This window comes from Anolis sagrei, chromosome 4 (assembly GCF_037176765.1).
Source record: "Anolis sagrei isolate rAnoSag1 chromosome 4, rAnoSag1.mat, whole genome shotgun sequence".
Lineage (NCBI taxonomy): Eukaryota > Metazoa > Chordata > Lepidosauria > Squamata > Dactyloidae > Anolis > Anolis sagrei.
The window spans coordinates 104,314,031-104,334,694 of record NC_090024.1 but is presented as its reverse complement, the minus strand read 5'-3'; the positions used below and the strand labels follow the sequence as shown (position 1 = coordinate 104,334,694).

Genomic DNA, 20,664 nt, shown 5'->3' with positions numbered 1-20,664 from the left:
ACGTCTTTTGCCCTTTCCTGCCAAAGTGGTACCTATTTATCTACTCACATTTGCATGTTTTCAAACTGCTAGGTTCATAGGAGCTAGGGCTAATAGCAAGAGCTCACCCCATTCCGCGGATTTGAACTGCCAACCTTTAGGTCAGCAGTTCAGCAACACAAGGGTTGCACCATCATGCCCCCTCATTTTGCTTGGTCCTTTGATTAAGGTGTTGTCCAACTGTGAATTTATGTTTTCTCTTTGTAATATATTTCTTTAGGATGGAAAGATTTAGAGCCTAGATGGTGCAGGCATCAGTGAGGTTGTTCTACCTGTCACATTGTGTTACTGTTTTGTTTATAATGGTGAGGTGCAGGAAATAATGGAAAGGATGGTGTAACACTTTAACAATGTCATTCAGTATAAATGTGATTGTGCAATTAAGAGATTTTGATGCAATATTGAAATTGTTCTGAACTGCTGTTGCTATTTACACATAAACAAGACTGACCATCATCCTATAGGACTTTGTTAGTGAGCTTTTCTAGATTTCTATCAACAAATTTTCAATTCAGGAGACAATGTCAACACTCCCTGCTGCATAACAAAGTCATTTGTAGCACTTTGTGCCCAATTTCTGGAAGGATTATTTTAAATCTGGTATGAATGTTTTCATTAAAATATGTGTGGACATACATATATTGTGTACATCCATATACAACAGAAGATTGATGCAATAGTCAAAATAAAATATTCACCACTAACTTTTATCATTTCATTTTTTTTATTCTATGACTTGTAAAAATCAGCACCTTATACAATATGTTCAGCTAAAAAAAGAAGACACAGCTAAAAGTAATTTTAAAAGGACAGAGGAGATGCCCTAATATAAACATACATAGATCCTATCTTAATTTGACAATTATTGGTATTTTAATAAAACATCATGCCGTCCCTATTTTCTAGTAATGTTTATTTCATACACTTATTTTTTTTATTTGTTGCCATGTTGTAGAATTTGCTTTTCTTAGTCTCCAAACTATGCTGAACATCTCTATTTCTCATTATCGTTATGTTTCATTGTGATCAATCATGCTCTGTCCTGGCTGAAAGAATGGATAAACTGGGTTGTTGTAGGTTTTTCAGGCTATATGGCCATGTTCTAGAGGCATTCTCTCCTGACATTTAACCTGCATCTATGGCATGCATCCTCAGAGGTTGTGAGGTCTCAGACCTCTCAGACTTCACAACTTCTGAGGATGCTTGCCATAGATGCAGGCGAAATGTCAGGAGAGAATGCTATAGCCCAAAAAGCCTACAACAACCCAGTGATCCCAGCCATGAAAGCCTTCAACAACAGAATGGATAAAGCTAGAGAATAAGACTCTATTAGATTTGGAAGGATATTAATTAAGATTCGGCTGGCATGCATATGTGTGGCATGAAGGAGACAAACTAAACAAAAACTTTAATAAACATATAATAAGAGGGAGGCGCTAGATATTTGGAAAAAATACCGAAAAGGCATGGGACCGGAAAAAAAACACCTTTGGTTGAGTCCATTAGAAGTGGTTATAAGACGAACCCTAAGGATAGAAACAATTACGTATAAATAATTTCTTATAAGAGAAAATTAAAAGTGGAAATCAAAAGGGTGAGAAGAATTGGGAATTAATTATTCGTTTTGCTATCATCAACTGTATGAAAGATACAAAAAGACACGAGGGTGGGTTTCGCAACCAAAAAAATCAGAATTGGAAAGAATAGGTGGAAAGGGAAACAAAGGGTTAATCTACAGATTATACAATACATATTAAGCTACAACATGGAGGATAACAGAGTGAAGACAGTAATTATATCTTAGGCCCAGTACCTAGGTAGACCAATAGAATTGGATAACTGGGAATACCTATGAAATAAAGGATTAAAATTTATGCTATCTGGATCAGTTAGGGTGAATCTATATAAAATGTTTTATAGATGCTATATCACCCCAGCAACATTGGAAAAAATAGATAAATCACAACAAGGTATTTGATGGAGAGGTAGGAAACAGAAAGGGACATTCTTCCATATGTGGTGGACCTGTAAGACCATACAGGCATTTTGGGATAAGGTAACTAAGGAGACAAATAAAATGCTATATAATAGGGGGGGAAATCCCAGGGTTGTGTCTATTAGGTTTGCATTAAGAAAACAATAATCAAAAGGACCAAGAAAGATACGAATATAGCTTTGCCGTGGCAAGATTAACCATAGCTAAAGACTGGAAAGGAAAAAAAGTTTGACTAAAAAGGATTGGAGGGAAAGAGTGCGGAATATATGCTGATGGCCAAACTAACCAATAATAGGACAAACAAAAGCAATGAGGACTTTTTTGGAAAAGTGGAAGTTGGCCATGGCATGTTTGAGTGGAGAGTCAGTGACACAGAAGAATACCATTAGAAATTTAGGATTACTACGAACAAAGATAGATAAATTGGCTTAAAGACTTCATAGTGCTTCAGTGTTGGAAGTCATGGTGAAGGGTGACCGGTATGAGGAAGAGGTTTTATTTTGTGTGGGGCAGGGGTTTCATGTGTGTGTATGGTCTGTAATATGTCATGTTGTTGTTTGAATGTTATGGTGAACTCTTCTACTAATAGAAAAAATTAAATCACATTTTAAAAAAAATACAGGAGCCCAACCAGGGAATTAGTAGGTACACAAGTGACAAGCATGGAAGTTGTTCCCCCCCCCCCCCGCTGATTATTATTTTGTATCAAAAGCATTGCATAAAACTGATAAAAATAGAAGGAGCACAAGCAGCTAAATATGTTTTGACCAAAAAAAGGCAACAGCAATGGTGTTGTCTGTAGCCTCCAGCAATTCTTCCTCTGTACATGAGGCAGGCATTAAATAGATGAAAGCAGGCATTAAACAGAAAGGGAAATTATTAATTGTGTAGTGAATTCTGATAGAAAAAGAATAGAAAATTTTTAGCCTTTCAAAATTACTGCACTCCAATTCTTATTTTTATCAACTCTCAGCATAGATTATGTGCTTTAGGAATGATAAGAACTTCATCCATCATTTGCAGAGCCACAAATTTCTATCAGAAAGATACAAACTAGCCGTTCTGGCAATGGTTTTAGAAAATTCAAAATTCCAAAGACAAGTTCTTATATTCAAACCTGTCAACTAACAGAACATAAAGCTTGGTTATCCAAATACGAGGGTTGAATGAAAAGTAATGCCTCCACTTTCGTAACTCCTCAACAGATGGCAGTACTGGTATGCGGCAGCTACTGGCTTGTTCAGTAGACACTCCTCTAGAGTTCCATTTTGGCGGGAAGCCTTAGCATTGAATGGTCATGTTGTTAAAATGCAAAGTATGGAACCCTGCGCAGACGGTTGGTCAATGCAACTTAAACAACATGCAGTCATTGAATTCTTGATAGCAGAAGGTGTCATCCCAACGGAGATTCATCAGATAATGCAAGCTGTTTATGGTGATTTTGTTGATGTGAGTGCAGTGCGTCGTTGGGCAAGTAAGTTTAAAGATGTTGAGGTGGGAATATCTGACTTGCGTGACAAACAGAGTTGGATGTCCTGTGACAGCAACTACTGAGTTTCACAAGCAAAAGGTTGACAGATTGATTCAGGACAATTGTCATATCACTCAGAGAGAAATTTCAAGCATAATCGGCATTTCACAAGACTGTGTGGGTCACATTATTGCTTTGCTTGGCTATCGGAAGATCTGTGTATGATGGATACCCAGGATGAGAGAACTGTGAGACACTGGTTGCGGAAACAGAGTATCTACTTCTTCCTTGATGGCTTCAGAAAACTTGTTCATCGTTGGCAGAAAAGTATCCAATTGTCTGGTGATTATGTGGAAAAGTGAATAGCAGTAGTTAAAGAGCACATTCTAAGGATTATTTTTGCGTTTGATTTATTAAAATATTCCTATCCAAACCCAAGTAACGAAGGTGACGACATTACTTTTTATTCAACCTTTGTAATAAACACGTAATTGTGTTATATAAATGATTCAGTAAAGAAAGCTGGTGTATTTCTTAGTGTCATATTCAAACACTGTTTAAGAACCAACTTATTGCTAGGAGTAGGTGATGATGAAGGATCAGGAAAGAGGCATTTGAATTTAAAGGTGGTGGCAATAGCAAGATCAACACAGCCTATTCTAACTGCACTGCAGCGTTAACTTGTCCTTGACAGGCAATGAAGCCCAACCTAAAATTGTGGATTCTTGGAAAGCGAGATATGCTTATCATTGCAATTCTTCATTTAAAAAAGTTGAAAAGTGTATCTTGAGAGGCAATTTCCTAATTGGCATTATGGCATTATGATATTATGGACTGTTATATATATTTCTTTAACCAATTCAGCATGTCCTTCCTTGCTTCTTCAATGAAAGGCTTATCTTGAGGGTATTTCTCTTCTTTTCTGCGATGTACAAAACCATGTCTCTGTCCTGGATAAATCTTCACTTCAAAATCGGTTTTGCATTCTTTTTTCAGGTTCTGCTCTAATTCAGCAACCTACAACAGAAAACAGCTTCTTAGTACAGGTTGACAAGACTAATATCATCTTGATCCATAGAATGTTATGAAAAAATTAATGAAAAGACTATAAATTTGCTTTATTTCCAATGCAAAGATTAAGCATGTGTCTGTACTGCAGGGGAAGTCCAGACTTTCTACCTTATATTCCATGCTCCAAATTCAATAGATTGTTCCAACTAGAGGAGACCAATTGAATTAATGGGAAATTGGCAAAACAAAAATTTAATTCAATTATTCCGTGCATTTATTGTAGTTTAGGCTAATAACTGAATTTAAGCCTGTATTGATACAGTAAGTTGTAACAGGATCAAGTATGTGTGTGTGTATGTGCGTTAAACAAAATCTTATACTGTTGATTATTATGTGCAGCTGATAATGTAGGTCAACTGGTAAGTTTGGACCACACCCGGTGGGGTATAACTGTGTGGTTTTTAGAATACAGTTCAGCTTTTGCTCTGAGGAGCCTTTGCTCAGGCATTTTGCTCAACCATTTCTACTGCTCTCTCATTTGGGTGAAGATGAAGAAGCCTTATTCTGTATTGCTTGCAAGGACTATGTAAATTTGTTGCACTGTTTGTTTTTGTTGCCAACATTGAAAGTTTATGTTTTAACTCTGCTGATAAGAGTGAAGTTTTTCTGTTCTTTTTTCTCTTGCCTGGGTGCAATGCTATTGTGTCTTCTGCATTGGACCTGACTGAAACACACTATGTGCAACATGCATTCCTGAAAATCAAGGGTCATGGTAATTTTACATTACAATCAAAGCTTTATTTTGTCTTAGGAGGGAGAAAGGATGTCTAATTTTGCATATGTCACAAGGGCTAGAAATTGAAGATGTTTTTACATATCTAGTCAACAATGGAATGACTTAAGAAAGAAAATTCTAGCCTGCGAGATGCCTGATTTGCTATCTATCCTGAAACAAACAAAAAAGCAACCATATGCACTTCAAGATATGGCTAACTCTGCCCAGCCCATAGGAAAAGTAGTCAATCTGCTGAATTACCTCTCTTCTTTACCTTTTACTGTGTACAATTTAAAAACAGTACTTGCAAAAAAAAAAAAGGTAATTCCTGATGCTATTTTGCAACATGAATTAGCAAAGTAAGACCTAATTTATCTTGCCCAGAAACAATTGGCCTGCATTGTAACTTTTTCTGCTACAAGCATAACAGTGCTTCTTTCTCATTAGTTTCCAAAATGCACCAAATCTATCTGAACAAATTTTACAGGAATTGGAAAGAAACATGCGGAGGATATGCATTCTTTTGTTGTAAAATGCAATTTTCCAGGCTCTTTATTGAAGGGTTTTGACACATTTTGATAGTTTTGATCTGTGCATAATAGTCTACTCCTATCCTACAATGTGCTGCCACCTATAACTCATTTTTTTTTTCAATTTGGGACCTTTTGGAAACAAACTGCGCAGTTCTCCTTATAGGTTTTCATTACCTGAACCTAGGCAGAGACTATCAGGTGTAGAAGGTTTACTAGTTGTTTCACTACTTAAGAAAATGACTTGATTTAGAATAAAACAAACAGACACAGATCTGGTAGTGGTATCCAAAGGAACACACAATGACCTACAAATATCATTAGCTGTGTCCACTAGAGCAGGGGTTCCCAAACCTTTTCAGCCACAGAAACTTTCTCGTGGAGCTCCAAGAAATGTTTAGTGTTTAGTTCTATTTATGTTCTATGAGGCATATTACACATGATACATATACCTAAGTATAAAGTGTGTGTGTATGTATGCAGATATAGAGAGGGGGGGGGGAGGGAGGGAGGGAAGGAGAAAACAATAGTAAAAAAGAACTGGAGATAATATTATTCATTATTTAAATCTACGAAACTATAACAACTAGTTGAGGTTAGTTCAGGGGAGGGGAGGGCGGGGTATAAATATAGGAAATAAAATAAAATAAATGAATATTTGAAAAATGTTACCATATTACATGTGCATTTGAAATTAATTAATTAATTAACCATATTTATACTCCGCCCTTCTCAACCCCAAAGGGGGCTTTACACATAGGCAACATCCCTATTAATGTGAACAATGTGCCTGCTTCTTGTGACAGAGTTTGTCAGAGTTTAGCGGAGATTCTCTGAAATCTCCCTCCTGAGTCACCATGGTGTCTTTTAATGCCTGGAGCACCCTCTTATTATTTTTCCTGGCTAATGAAGGTCCAACTCGGTTTTTTTCTAACCTTCTGTTCTGTCGCGCTCTGGGTCTGAACAAATTGTCTTTATTCTATAGGACGTATACTTTAAACCCAGTGGGAAGCCAGGGTGCCTCAAAGAGAGATTCTTAGGGATTTCCTGAAGTGATGGTCTTTAGAGTCTTTAATGGTACAACAAAGTCTTTATTAAGGAACAAATAACAAGTCTTCAAACAACACTTCAAGGCTTGCTTATTCTAGTCTTTAAGAGACTGGCACTGACTTGGATTAACTGTACTTTCTCAGCATGAGGAAGAACCCTTTATAATCTCTCCCAGGCTGTCTATCATCTGGGCCTCGCTGGTCTGGGTTTTACTACCGACCCCAAATGCGCCTGGACATCGAGTAAACCTACCAGCCAAGGCTTGAAGATATTCCAGCTGGAATTCCGTGGTTCTGTTATGCTGTCCTGTGGGAACTTCAGGGCTGTTTTCCCCTCTGGTGCTGTGAGGCTGAAAGGCTGTGAGCTCTCAGCCAGAGCCTTTGGGATATTTTCCTTCTATTTCTACTTCCCTGAATGATCCCCAGATGATCACCGGATGATCCCCGGATGATCTTGAGGAATGAAGCTTTCACTACGGGACGAGCTGTCTGCGTCCTATAGACTAGCTTCCTTGTGTGTGACTGACTGAAATGGCTCACTTCCCTTCTCAAAACCCAAAAGGGGGCGGAACTAAAAAACCTAATGATGATGGACAGGTGACCTGTCCTATAACTGCAAACTTTAACAGGAAGCCACCCTTCTGCAAAATCCCAAGCCTTGGGCTGCAAGCAAACACTTAATACAAAGCAAATAAAGTGGGAACTTCTGGTACAGCTGTACCTGCACACCTTCCTCTCACCATTTCTCTCTCTTTTACCTTTCAAACATGTTAATTGTCTGACTGAGTCATTTGGCTCACTGGCTCCTTATCCAGATCTCTGCTGGCGGTTTCTGAGCTTGGAGCCCTTGGCTTTTCTATTTCTCCACAGTGACCTGCTCCTGCCAACCAATCTGCTCAAAGGGACAGCTCCAAAGTGGCCACTCATTGGATGTGCCGTATGTCTGGCAGGGAAGGGGGAGAGGAAGAGAAGGAGAAGGAGCAGGAAGAGGAGGAGAAGGGAAGGAGCACTGAGACACCTGACACAGAGCCTCTTCCAATCACTCACAGATTCTCAAAGACTCCATGGAGCACACTTTGGGAACCTCTGCACTAAAGTATTCAAAATGTTTGGGAATTTGGGAAAGATAGATACATTGTGTTCATGAAATGAATTCACAACAGTTAATTTTCACAGCCTGGTACATTTTTTTTCTGAATCATTTGATGTACAATTTGATAACTCTACTTTGTGAAACAACTTACTTGGTCAAGAGGAATAAAGAAATCATTCTCTCCAAAAATGAAAAACGTGGGGTTCTTAAGTTCACAACTGGTATCATGAAACCGGATGACTCCTAGAGTACATTTGAGGAAAAGCTACATTAAACACAATATTTTTAAAACGTAATTAGCTTTATATGTTTAGTGTTGTAGATTTTTATAGTTCCCAAGATTAAAAAATAGGAATGTTCTGTGGGAATTACCAGTTTTCCATTTCAAGTACATTTCACAGAAAACAAATATTTATTCAAGGTTTTTGCATATGCTGCATGTTTGATGTGCAAACAAGTTTCAAGGCATACATTTTCTATTGTGATTTGGATGACACCCCTTCGTCCATCACTTGCACTTGGGCAAAACCTAAAGTTATCACCAGTTTATATGGGATGTGCCATTCAGTCCCCAGGCTGTCCTTCATGAGACAAAAAGGGAGCTGTCTGTATTCTAAAAATGAAGTGACCACCTTGTTACATCTTATCCAAAGTCTGTTTTTAGCAATGCTCTAATTTTGTGGTACTAACCAAGAAAATCTGTTTGTAATTCAATCTATCATAACACCAGATCTGTAAGATCAAAAAAGCTTTAGATATTTTCTCTCAAACGTCAGCCATTTATGCTGAATGGCTGACTGCTCTTGCAACTTTCCAAAGTAATTTGTAATCTCAGGTCTGTTGGTTAAAAACAACATTTTTTTAAAAAAAATATCAAACCAGAAGTAGTTGTAAGAACATCCAAAAGCTGTAATTAATCAAACCAACAATGGTTGATCCATAGGTGGGGCAGACACACACATATCTTGACGAACTGTGAGTGATGGCGGGATTGGGGGAATTGACCTGGGATTATGGGAGTTGCAATTGACCCACAAGAGCACTGTGAACCCAACTGATGATGGGTCTGGTAGTCATTGTAAGATTGTTCAAAAAAACTACAAATATTAATCAAACCAACAACAGTTGATCCATAGGCAAGCAACATATGGTCCAGTTACAAAACAACATATATACTTGCAATTTAGAAATAATTTAAGATACATAAACATTATTTCTGGAGGAAAATGATAGGGGTATATGCTAATTGATGACCAGAAGGTTCCTCAACTAAAACTAAAAATTAAAAAAAATCAAAATCAATCACAGGTAGGTATGAGAAGACTTAGTTGTGGGGGTATAGATGTGTGAGACACATGTATTTCCCAATGCAGAATCTCAATCTAAATAAATAACAAAAATCAACTAGAAGAATCTCACATTATGAAGTACAGGTTAGGTGCTCTGGGAATGATATCTGCTTAAATGATAGATAACAGAATATATTATTCAAACAGCATGTAAATGCAATCAACCTTAATAATTCCATACTTTGACAATCCAAAGTATACACTAGTTGGATATCTCCCCCTCTTTCTATTATTAGTACTTGTGCAAAGCCTAAAATTACCATTAGTTTATATATAATGTACCATATAGTTTCCAACCATATTCTTCCAAAGAACATGGAAGTGAAATCAATCTCAATTTCTGGCCAATTAAAATCATGTTCCACTTTCTTTTCGTTATTTTTCTATATAATAGAGGCAGAGGAATCAATTTGTACAGACTCGATTGTCCATGACACTTACCATAAATGGATACACCAGCCTTAAATTCAGAGTATCTCAACATCAAATGATGAACAGCAGCTCCACCCCAGCAAAATCCAATGACACCTATCTCTTTTGCATGACATTGTTCCTTCAGATACTTCAAGACAACATCTGTTTCTCTGAGACAGAAAAATGTAAGTAAATGAAGTAATTAGTTAGAAAACCATTTTTGAAACATTTCCTTGTACTCACTTGTTTTATTCTCTTGCTAAAAGCGAATCTAGACGTCAGACATTCAAAGGAACCACAATGACATCAATAGCAAATTTTTCGTGCAAATATTTTGTTAAGGAAAATATAGGTAAATATCTTGCAATGGTTCGGACATCTCTAGAAAGTGAAAGCAAGATACGAAACTGAATAAATAGGTCAAGTAGTCAAGTATCATGGCAACAAGAAGTTGTATAAAAAAGAAATAAGCAGTGGACATGTGAGCCAGAAAATGTATTTAGTGAAAATGTGACGAATATTAACAATGCAACCCTGTATGGACAGTCTATGGATATTTATGGAATTTATCACTTCTTTCACAGTCACACAAGCTTCAAGGAATTGTAGTGAATGAATTCCCTTGTTCCATTTAGAAACAGCTGGACTCAGTTGGCTACATTTGCCCCATCAAAAAAAAGTATTGGATGATATCAGAATGAGTCCAATCAGTGTAAGGCCTCGTTCACAGTGTAGTAATTGGGTTATTCCAATGACAATTGTGGAAGATATGCACAACTTTTGGCGATCTCACAGGGAAATGTGAGATCTATACATGCAGTCCTTTCCTCTCTTTCTGAAATGTACATCTTAGCTTGACCAGGCATCAGCCTACAATGTCCAGAAAGGAATAACTACCACTTGAACTGAAATCTTACCTGTTGATATTTTTGGAGTCTCGTGTTTTTAGCCAATCATCAAATGTATCCCAGTCATCAGATAGTGTCCAAGCGGTTTGTCCTCTATAGAAGTCGGGGAGAATTGCTCTGTATGGAAAATGCATACAAGTTCATTTATAAAATTGTGGATTTTAAATTACTCGATATTAGACCTTAATGCACAAGCATACACACCCTGCCATTCAAAACAATTCCCTTTGTCAGAAAGAGAATATGTCTTTAAAAAACCCAAAAATTTCTAGTATATATTGGAGGAATCCATTACCTAGTGTGTGTTTTGTATGAACACATAAGTCTTTGTTAAAGCACTACAGCATTTTTTGTGCACACAAACCCACACTGGAAGTGCTTTCTTTCCGTCCTGTATAAAATGGTATGAGATGTCCCCTAAGAAATCCCTTGCAAAAACAGATTGACTGGTATTAATTTTATTTATTTATTTTCGTCATTTTTATCCTGCCCATTTCAGTCCTAAGGCGACTCAGGCTGGTGTACAGACCGGCAACAATTAGATGCTGTATATATATACATACATATCTCAGTTAAAAGCAATTAAATCACATCATAAATACATATAAAAACCATAGAAGCAATAAAAACTATAAGAATCTATAAAAACTATGTCTTCTGCTTTTGGCTGATGAGATAGGATTGTTGTTGTTGTTGTTGTTGTGTGCTTTCAAGTAGTTTCAGACTACTGAGCAAGGGCCGGGTAAATGACCTTGGGGGCCGTATGCGGCCCCCGGGCCTTAGTTTGAGGACCCCTGATTTAGGGTATAACTAAGCAGTACACTGTATCAGCCAAGAACAGCCATCCATTTTTTGAACTGATTGTGAATTTATATCCCAAGCTTCTGAAGAGCACCATTCTTTATGAGCAGAAATGGTAAAACTCTTCCACCCTGTCTCCCCTGTTGCCAAGATTAAAACTAACTGTTGCCACTCCTCCATCTATTACAGGGGCAGATATTTCTAATGTGCCTATTAAATGTCACAACAGATTAAACAAAGTTTTATCTCTGGATTGCGGTGAGGAGGAAGCTATTTCTCATCCTCAAAGTTTTAGGTTCTTTGCTGTTAATATGATAGGAGCTGGAGAAACCTCCTTCATTTTTATTGCCCTCTGTAATGTACTGGCCTACTGTGCAGGGCTGGCGTTTGGTTCCTTAAAGGCCAAAAGCCAAGCAGCTATTTTCTTAGCTCAGAGCCAAGAGGGGGCAGAGCCAGCAGGCATCCATTTTGTTAACACAGAGCCAAGAGGGGGCGGGGCCAGCAGGCATCCATTTTGTTAACACAGAGCTGTCATATGTTTTGCAGTTGATGGTTGATGATGGAAGGGTTAATGTGACAATTAGTTCTAGAGGGTTTGGTAATCTGTAAGTGGGAGTTCATAGGTGAAAGCAATTAGGGATGGAGGTGTGCAGGAGATGAGTTGCAGCTGGGTGTTACTGGATTTAAGAAGCTAACCTTGCGACTAATCTTTGGGAGAAAAGTATCTGTTGCATTTTGGTGGTTGAAGCTGCTGGTTTTTCCCCCAGGTCTGTTGGATTTTTTGGTATCCTGACCTATCTCCTGTAATCTTGGAATCCTGGAACCTTGAACCTTTGGACTGGTTTTTGACTATGGTATGAACTCTTGATTCCTGGACTTCGTTTATTGAACTCTTGGCATTTGACCACTGGACTGGACCCTTTTGACTACGGAGTTGTTTTTGCTATCAGTTTTTGTTTATTCTGTGGCTGAGTGCCATCTTTATGTTTTATGTTTTGGTCTATTAAAACAGCCAGCACGTAAGTGCTGTTTTAATTAAACTGTTTGATAAAACTGGGAGTTTGATTCATCTCTACCTAAATAAGGCAGAGCCCTGGCAACGTGACAAGAGCCAAGAGGGGGTGGAGCCAGCAGGCAGCCTTGAGGGTGTGTGTCACCACCTGATTGATCAATAGCCCTGGAGGAAGAAAGTGGGCGGAGCTTAGACGAAGCAAGGGAAAAAAGGAGCCTTTTGAATGTCAGTTAGGGATTAGGAGTGAGGAGTTAGGAGTTAGGAGTTTGGAGTTGGCAGTTAGGAGTTTGGGTTTTGAAAATGGAGGTAGAAGGAAGTTTAGCTTGTGTTATATAATAGTTACTTCAAAGAAGAACTATTGTTTTAAACAGACCCTGGTGATTGGGCTGTTTGAATTGAAGGAACTGTTTAGTGGAATACTGAAAGTTTCTCAGTTTTGAAGGTTTTGACTGGAACCTGTAATTCAATCACTGAACTACTTCTGAAACCATAACGCTCTGTACAAGTTTTATTGGAACCATTAAGCTTTTATGCCTGTTCTAAAGGAATAAATAAACATCTTTCTTTGTTCATACCAAACAAAAGTCTTTGCATGCCTCTCACCCAAACTCCACATATAAGGTGGTAGCCTGTGGAAGAGTTCTATATTTGGTGGCAGCATGTATTAAACTTTAAGAAGAAAATAAAAGGGCACAGAATCCTCTGCAGTTGAGAGAGACAAAGTGGGATATTCCTAACAGCTATTTAGGGTATCCTGTTGCACCCTCCCTTTCACGCTGGAAAACTTTTAGGTCACATTGTACATCGTTCCTGTATTATTATTCAGAATAGATTGTGCTACATATGATAATTGATCCTCTTACTTTCTGTGTAAGTATACAAGCAAAAAGAAAATACGTTTGATTGCTTTTTACATACAGCGCGCTAATATTTTAAAAGTTTAATAGAATACAGTTTGATAAGGCATGACTGAGAAAAATCATGAAAATGTTCTTACATGTAGCCATTGGATGCAAGCATATCAGCTATATATCTAGTATTTGGTAGCTGCCATCCAAAAACATCATGTATCACTATGACTGCTTTGTCAGTATGATGAGGAGGTTTGGTCAGGTAAGCCTTGATGTGTTCAATGGAAACTTCATGTCCCTGTCCTTCATAGTCAAATGTGTCTCCGAGGTCGCAAGGGCAAGGTCTTGCTTCGTTGGCCATCTACCACAAAGAGAACAAGATTCAGAAGGGTTAATGTCCGAAAGACAGTTGCATCTGTCAAGTAGGAAAATTAGGTACCACCTTAAAAGTGTGGGGAGGCTAAATTAACTGATTTATGAGGCCATAAAGAAGACTTCAGCAAAGCATTCCAGCGGGGAAGCATGCGGGGAATGCGGAAGTGCTTCATCAGCGTCGCAGATGGATGGACGATGAAAGCGACAGCTCCCCTGGCGGCCAGAAAAAGTTAAATAGCCTCTGTGTATGTCTGTATATGTTTGTATGTCAAAAATTGGCATTGAATATTTGCCATATATGTGTACAGTATAATCCGCCCTGAGTCCCCTGCGGGGTGAGAAGGGCGGAATATAAAAGCTGTAAATACATAAATAATAAATAAATAATGCAACTAAAGACTATTTGAAACCATTGCATTATGGAAATATAGTTTCAGCTGTGCTCAGTTGATGGCACGTATGTGTGTGTTGCCTGATCTATGGCTTCAGAGGCCGATACATATTATTCAGTTTCAGAACATTATTCCCCCATAAAATAAATTGATCATTTTTAAGTAGACCTGCCAGAAACTTAAAATGAGTAAATATATCTGAGACATCAAGGGAGGGATCCAGACTTTATCCAAAAATAAACATACCTTTAAGGATGTCTTCAGTAACTATGTATTTCCATACGTTATTCTAGAGCAGTGGTTCTCAACCTGTGGGTCCCCAGATGTTTTGGCCTACAACTCCCAGAAATCTCAGCCAGTTAACCAGTTATTAGGATTTCTGGGAGTTGAAGGCTAAAACATCTGGGGACCCACAAATTGAGAACTACTGTTCTGGAGTATCTATGGGACCTTAGTTAGCTAAAGTGGGGAGTTGTAGTTTGGGAGTCCATGGCTTTAGTATAGCTAAATCAGCATTTTTATATCATTACATTAATTATTTATCCAGTTAAATTTTAACTGACCACTTGCATTTCAACATAATCTACATTTTCACTAGGGCTCGATCTCGATCAAAGTGCGGAGGAAGGTTTGAGTGCCAAAATTAGAATCGCCAGTATTTATGTTTGAAGTTTGTTAGTCCAACTGTGGAAATATTTGGTTAATGAACACCAAATGGCCTTTAAAACAGTCCTTGTGATTCCTGGCAAAGCAATAGATATAAAGCTAAATTCTACATGTTGCTTACACACATAACAGAAGGTCCAGAGATTGCCTCCCAATACTCGCAGAGATGTTTAGAACAGTGGTTCTCAACCTGGGGTCCCCAGATGTTTTTGACTTTCAACTCCCAGAAATCCTAACAGCTGGTAAAGTAGCTGGGATTTCTGGGAGTTGTAGGCCAAAAACATCTGGGGACCCCAGGTTGACAACCACTGGTTTAGAGTGACTGGTGCTTTGGGTAAATCTGCAGCACAAAAATGAAATTACTCCCTTGGATGGGATTTTATTGTTTTCTAGTGTAAATTCCATCATTTCCATTTCTTTGCAGACCTGGAGGGGTTTTTTTGTTCAGCACATTCCTTTGGGAGAATTCTTGGTGTTTCTTCACAATGTTTACAGATATTCAAAGCTTTCTGCTTATAGCTATAGCTTTTATTAGTGACATTTCCATTCTACATACAAATGGTTAAATATTATACAGCCCTGAAGCTGAGCTCTGCTCACATATAGCTTACAGATCATGTTACCATGCCATGAAAAGCAGCCTTTCATGAACAGAACTGTTGTGTTATGTCTGCTAAAATGGGAAACGTTCCCAATTAATTTTCCATCCAAAGTATGACCACTCAGTGAATCTAATGACAAACAACAGTGAAAATGCAAATCCCCAGTATTTATTAGGATTGGGCATTTATTGGCACTACGCCTCAAGAGTAGAGACATTGTAACATTGTAGACCGAAAAGGTTTAGAACAGCATTTCTCAACCTGGGGATCGGGACCCCTGAGGGCAGGCCCGTAGCCAGGATTTTGATTCGGAGGGAGGGGGGCTGAGTTTGATTCGGGGAGGCTGAGTCTGAGTGAAAGAGGGTCTACCCTAGCAAACCGTTTGTATTGTTACCCCAATACCCCCATGCATATGGGATATATTGAGTATGGTGATCAGATCATGATATGAATAAACATAACAGTTTAAATAATGCACCAGTAAGGCCTTCTCGTGGACCATCATGAGAATTTCGGGGGGGGGGGGCTGAAGCCCCCCCCCCCCGGCTACATGCCTGCCTGAGGGGATCATGAGGTGTCAGAGGAATCACCCAAGCATTTTCTGTTCGTCATGGGCATTCTGGGTGGGAAGTGGGAAGTTTGGCCCAATTCTATCATTGGTGGGGTTCAGAATGCTCTTTGATTGTAGGTGAACTATAAATCCCAGCAACTACAACTCCCAAATGTCAAGGTCTATTTCCCCCAAACTCCACCAGTGCTCACATTTAGGCATATTGAGTATTCGTGCCAAGTTTAGTCCTGATCCATCAGTCCACAGTACTCTCTGGATGTAGGTGAACTACAACTCCAAAACTCAGTAATATATATAAGGACAATGCCCACCAAACCCTTTCAGTATTTTCTGATAGTCATGGGAGTTCTGTGTGCCACGTTTGGTTCAATTCCATCGTTGGTGGAGTCCAGAATGCTCTTTGATTGTAGGTTAACTATAAATCCCAAATGACAAAATCAATCCCCCCCCCTCCTCCAACCCAACCAGTATTCAAATTTGGGTGTATTGGGTATTTGTCCCAAATTTGGTTCAGTGAATGAAAATACATTCTGCATATCATGTATTTACATTACGATTCATAACAGTAGCAAAATTACAGTTATGAAGTACCAACGAAAATAATGTTATGATGGGGGGTCACCACAAGATGACTGTATTAAGGGGTCGCGGCATTAGGAAGGTTGAGAAATACTGGTTTAGAAGTAATGTGGAAGAATCTCAGTGCAAAAAAGAGCAGGCTGACAGTCAGTCAAATGGTGAATCTGTCTCTGGCTCCGTCCCCTAACATAAATTGAACACACTTTTGAGAGAATGGGGTAGGGAAAAAGAAAAGGAGAACATGTATGCCATTTTAATGCCACCAAGTCAAATCTCATCACCTTAGTACAAGTTTACAGCCACTCTATATTAATTATTGTAAAGCAGAGCAAAGCCACACAACCCGCATTGTGTGGCAGGACTCTGCCTTCTACCCAAAGTTGTCGAGCCACGATGACTCACCATAATCCTCCAGACACATATCTCAGTTACAACTTGTGGCAATGAGCCACTGTTCCTTCTCTTAGATAAGGATTTTGCTAATGTTCTGGAGGTCAAGCTATCAGCAATTGTTTGGCAAAAATACCCTATGCACTTTTTGTATATCTCCACTTCCCATCTGTCATGCTGAATTTCTACATACCTGAAACAGAGTTTTCCAGTCCCTTAGGAGAAGAGAACAGTTGGTAAAGCAGAGTGAACTGGCTGTCAACGAATGCTTTCTGGTTCCCTTCTTGTTTGCAGCAGTCCTGAAGACAGAGAACAGACCCCTATTTATAAAGCAGGCTCAAAATATGACACTGAATTAAGAAATGGGAGGAGACGGAAACTCCTCCTTCATGCTCTTGCTTTTCGACCATGCTTATCTAGCACATCCGTCTCTGTATTCTTCTTTTTCAGTCTTTACGTACATCGCTTTGCTTAAATTGAAAGGCAGAAAACACACATCACATGATTTTATGCATGACTGTTTGTTATATTGTCATTACTCCTCTAAAACAATGATATTTGTTTGAACACTTTCAAAAAGGATATAATGAGCCTTGATTTGCCTTCACTTAAAGACAAGGTTTATTATCTATATGTTGAAATGTAAAGGTTAGCAAAGTTTATGACCACACAAGATCTTAAAAGTAAGTTCTGGTGTTACAAGCCTATTGTGGTGGAGGCTCCTTCTTTGGAAGCTTTTAAACAGAGGCTGGATGGCCATCTGTCAGGGGTGATTTGAATGCAATATTCCTGCTTCTTGGCAGAATGGGGTTGGACTGGATGGCCCATGAGGTCTCTTCCAACTCTTTGATTCTATGATTCTAAGGGCGAGAGGGAGTGTGCCAGGATAGCTACTCATCCTATACAGCAATGAATATTTGGGCGCTTCCAGACAGCGCCAAAATGCAGGATTAATAAGCAGGATAAACAAACCAGGGCCCTCAGAGCAAGTCCCCGCACAAACCTACCAGTCCCAGGCTTTTTTCTCCCGCCGCCATCACAGTCCTTCTGTGTCTTAGGATAAAATGGAGAGTGGGTGGAGGACATCTGCCAAAGGCTTTAAAAATTATGTAAGGTTATGTAAGGTAAAGGTTTTCCCTTGACATGAAGTCCAGTCGTGTCAGACTCTGGGGTGTGGTGCTCATCTCCATTTCTAAGCCGAAGAACCGGCGTTGTCCGTAGACACCTCCAAGGTCAAGTGGTCGGCATGACTGTATAGAGCACCCACCGTTACCACTGGAGCGGTACCTATTCATCTACTCACATTTCCATGTTTTCAAACTGCTGGGTTGGCAGAAGCTGGGGCTGACAGCGGAAGCTCATGTCGCTACTCAGATTCGAACCTACTACCTTTCGGTCAACAAGCTCAGTAGCTCAGTGCTTTAACTCACTGTGCCACCGGGGGCTCCACTCAATTATGTGCTGATGCTTATATATATGTACATGTGAATATCTGAATACAAATAATAATAATAATAATAATAATAATAATAATAATAATAATCCTTTATTTATACCCAGCTACCATCTCCCAAAGGACTTGGTGCGGTTTACAATAGGCCGAGACCCAATACAACAATAAAAGACAACAACAATACAGCAATAAATAAAAATCAAACAGTAAACATTAACAATAAACACGACACAATTAAAACCAATGTTAGGGCCAGATGTAATGGTTAAAAAATTTAAAAAGCTGGGCATGACCGGGTAAAATGGATAGGTATTTTGGTGAATAGGTAGGGCATGTGAACAGACCTAAATCTCTAGTAAAGTGCATTTGGGACAAAGTGTTTGTAGTTTCCTATTCTGGGAAGGCACACTGAAACAGCCACGTTTTCAAGCTGCTCCTAAAGACTGCCAATGTTGGGGCCTGCCTGATAGCCTTGAGGAGTGAGTTCCAGAGTTGAGGGGCCACCACAGAGAAGGCCCTGTCCCTTGTCCCCACCAATCACGCTTGCGATGCAGCTAGGATCGCAAGCAGGGCCTCCCCGGAAGATCGAAGAGATCGTGTGGGTTCGTACACCGAAATGCGGTCACGCAGGTAGGCGGGTCCCAAACCATTTAGGGCTTTGTAGGTAAGCACCTGCACCTTGTATTGGGACCGGAAAATGACTGGCAGCCAGTGGAGCTCCTTAAACAGAAGGGTGGACCTCTCCCTGTAAGGAGCACCAGTTAACAATCTGGTCGCCGCCTGTTGAACCAGTTGGAATTTCTGGGCCGTTTTCAAGGGCAGCCCCATGTAGAGCGCATTACAGTAGTCTAATCTGGAGGTGACTAAGGCATGGACCACTCTGGCCAGGTCCGCCTTCTCGAGGTACGGTCGCAGTTGGCACACGAGTCTTAATTGTGCGAAGGCCCTCCCAGCCAACGGTGACGCCTGGGCTGCAAGCGTAAGTGATGAGTCGAGGAGGACACCCAAACTGCGGACCTGTGACTTCAGGGGGAGTGTAACCCCGTCCAACACAGGTTGCCACCCTATACCCCGATCCGGTTTACAATCAACCAAGAGGACCTCATAGGAGAGATTCCTATGTTTGCATATTCGTATCAGTGCATAATGGCAGGATTTTTTAAAAAATGCCACCAGATTTCCCTCGTTCCCCAGTTGCTTATTTAATATTATAAAGTTTAAATTTAAATTTTCAGAGATCTCCAATGGCTCTCCATTTCTCCTCTTTTGAAATCAGCTGGAAATCAGCTGTGTCTTTGTAGGAACCCAAATAGCCAATCAGTTGTTTCAGGCTTTTTAAAACCGGCATGGGCGGGAAGCAGTCTTCACAAGGGGTAAAGAGGGAAATCCCAAACTTTACATGACTGCAGGGTCTCACAGTCATAGGAAAATTCACTTTTTTTTGCCCAGAACTGGGATAAAGGAGGACCCCTTTGAATCAGGTTTTCCCTCTGTTGCTGCGATTGAGCATGCATTTAGCACAGTGTTTCTCAACCTTCCTAATGCCATGACCCCTTAATACAGTTTCTCATGTTATGGTGAACCCCAAACATAAAATTATTTTCATTGCTGCTTCATAACTGTCATTTTGCTGCTGTTATGGATCATAATGTAAATATCTGATATGCAGGATGTATTTTCATTCACTGGACCAACCCAATATGCTCAAATTTGAATACTGGTGAAGGTGGGGGGGGGGGGTTGATTTTATCATTTGGGAATTGTAGTTGCTGGGATTTATAGTTCACTTACAATCAAAGCGCACTCTGAACATCACCAATGATGTAATTGAACCAAACATGGCATACAGAATTCCCATGACCAACAGAAAACACTAGAAAGGTTTGGTGGGCATTGACCTTGAGTTTTGGAGTTATAGTTCACCTACATCCAGAGAGCAACTGTAGACTCAAACAATGAAGGATCTGGACCAAACTTGGCACAAGTATTCAGTATGCCCAAATGTGAACACTGGTGGAGTTTGGGGAAATAGACTTTGACACTTGGGAATTGTAGTTCTGGGATTTATAGTTCACTTACAATCAAAGAGCATTCTAAACCCCACCAATGATAGAATTGGGCCAAACTTCTCACACAGAACTCTCATGAAGAACAGAAAATACTGTGTTTTCTGATGGCCTTTGGTGACCCCTCTGCCACCCCCCTTGCAACCCCCCCCCCAGGGATCCCAGCCCCCAGGTTGAGAAACACTGGTTTAGCACAAATTCATCTGGTCACCCCCTTTTTAACCCACTCTCTCTCGAATTATAGGTACTGTGTGAAAGTGCCCCCACCACA

General features: G+C 39.6%; 1 protein-coding gene across 1 annotated transcript; it reads right to left on the bottom strand.

Moving 5' to 3' along the window:
* Positions 1 to 3,899: 3,899 nt before the first annotated feature.
* On the bottom strand, positions 3,900 to 17,213 carry LOC132773459 (carboxymethylenebutenolidase homolog). Its single transcript, XM_060772709.2, has 6 exons — positions 17,068 to 17,213; positions 13,446 to 13,660; positions 10,645 to 10,752; positions 9,755 to 9,897; positions 8,116 to 8,207; positions 3,900 to 4,523 (listed from the first exon to the last, which is right to left on the bottom strand). The coding sequence occupies exons 2-6, from the start codon at positions 13,658 to 13,660 to the stop codon at positions 4,344 to 4,346; spliced, it is 738 nt and encodes a 245-aa protein (XP_060628692.2). The 5' UTR covers positions 17,068 to 17,213; the 3' UTR covers positions 3,900 to 4,343.
* Positions 17,214 to 20,664: the final 3,451 nt, after the last annotated feature.

Bases quoted from the DNA above. Each gene is read 5' to 3' on its own strand.
- LOC132773459 (XM_060772709.2), bottom strand. From the start codon at position 13,660: ATGGCCAACGAAGCAAGACCTTGCCCTTGCGACCTCGGAGACACATTT. The intron at 10,753-13,445 runs GTAAGAACATTT...TTTTCCATACAG, and splicing joins CTTGCATCCAATGGCTACAT to AGCAATTCTCCCCGACTTCT. The intron at 8,208-9,754 runs GTAAGTGTCATG...AATGTACTCTAG, and splicing joins GGCTGGTGTATCCATTTATG to GAGTCATCCGGTTTCATGAT.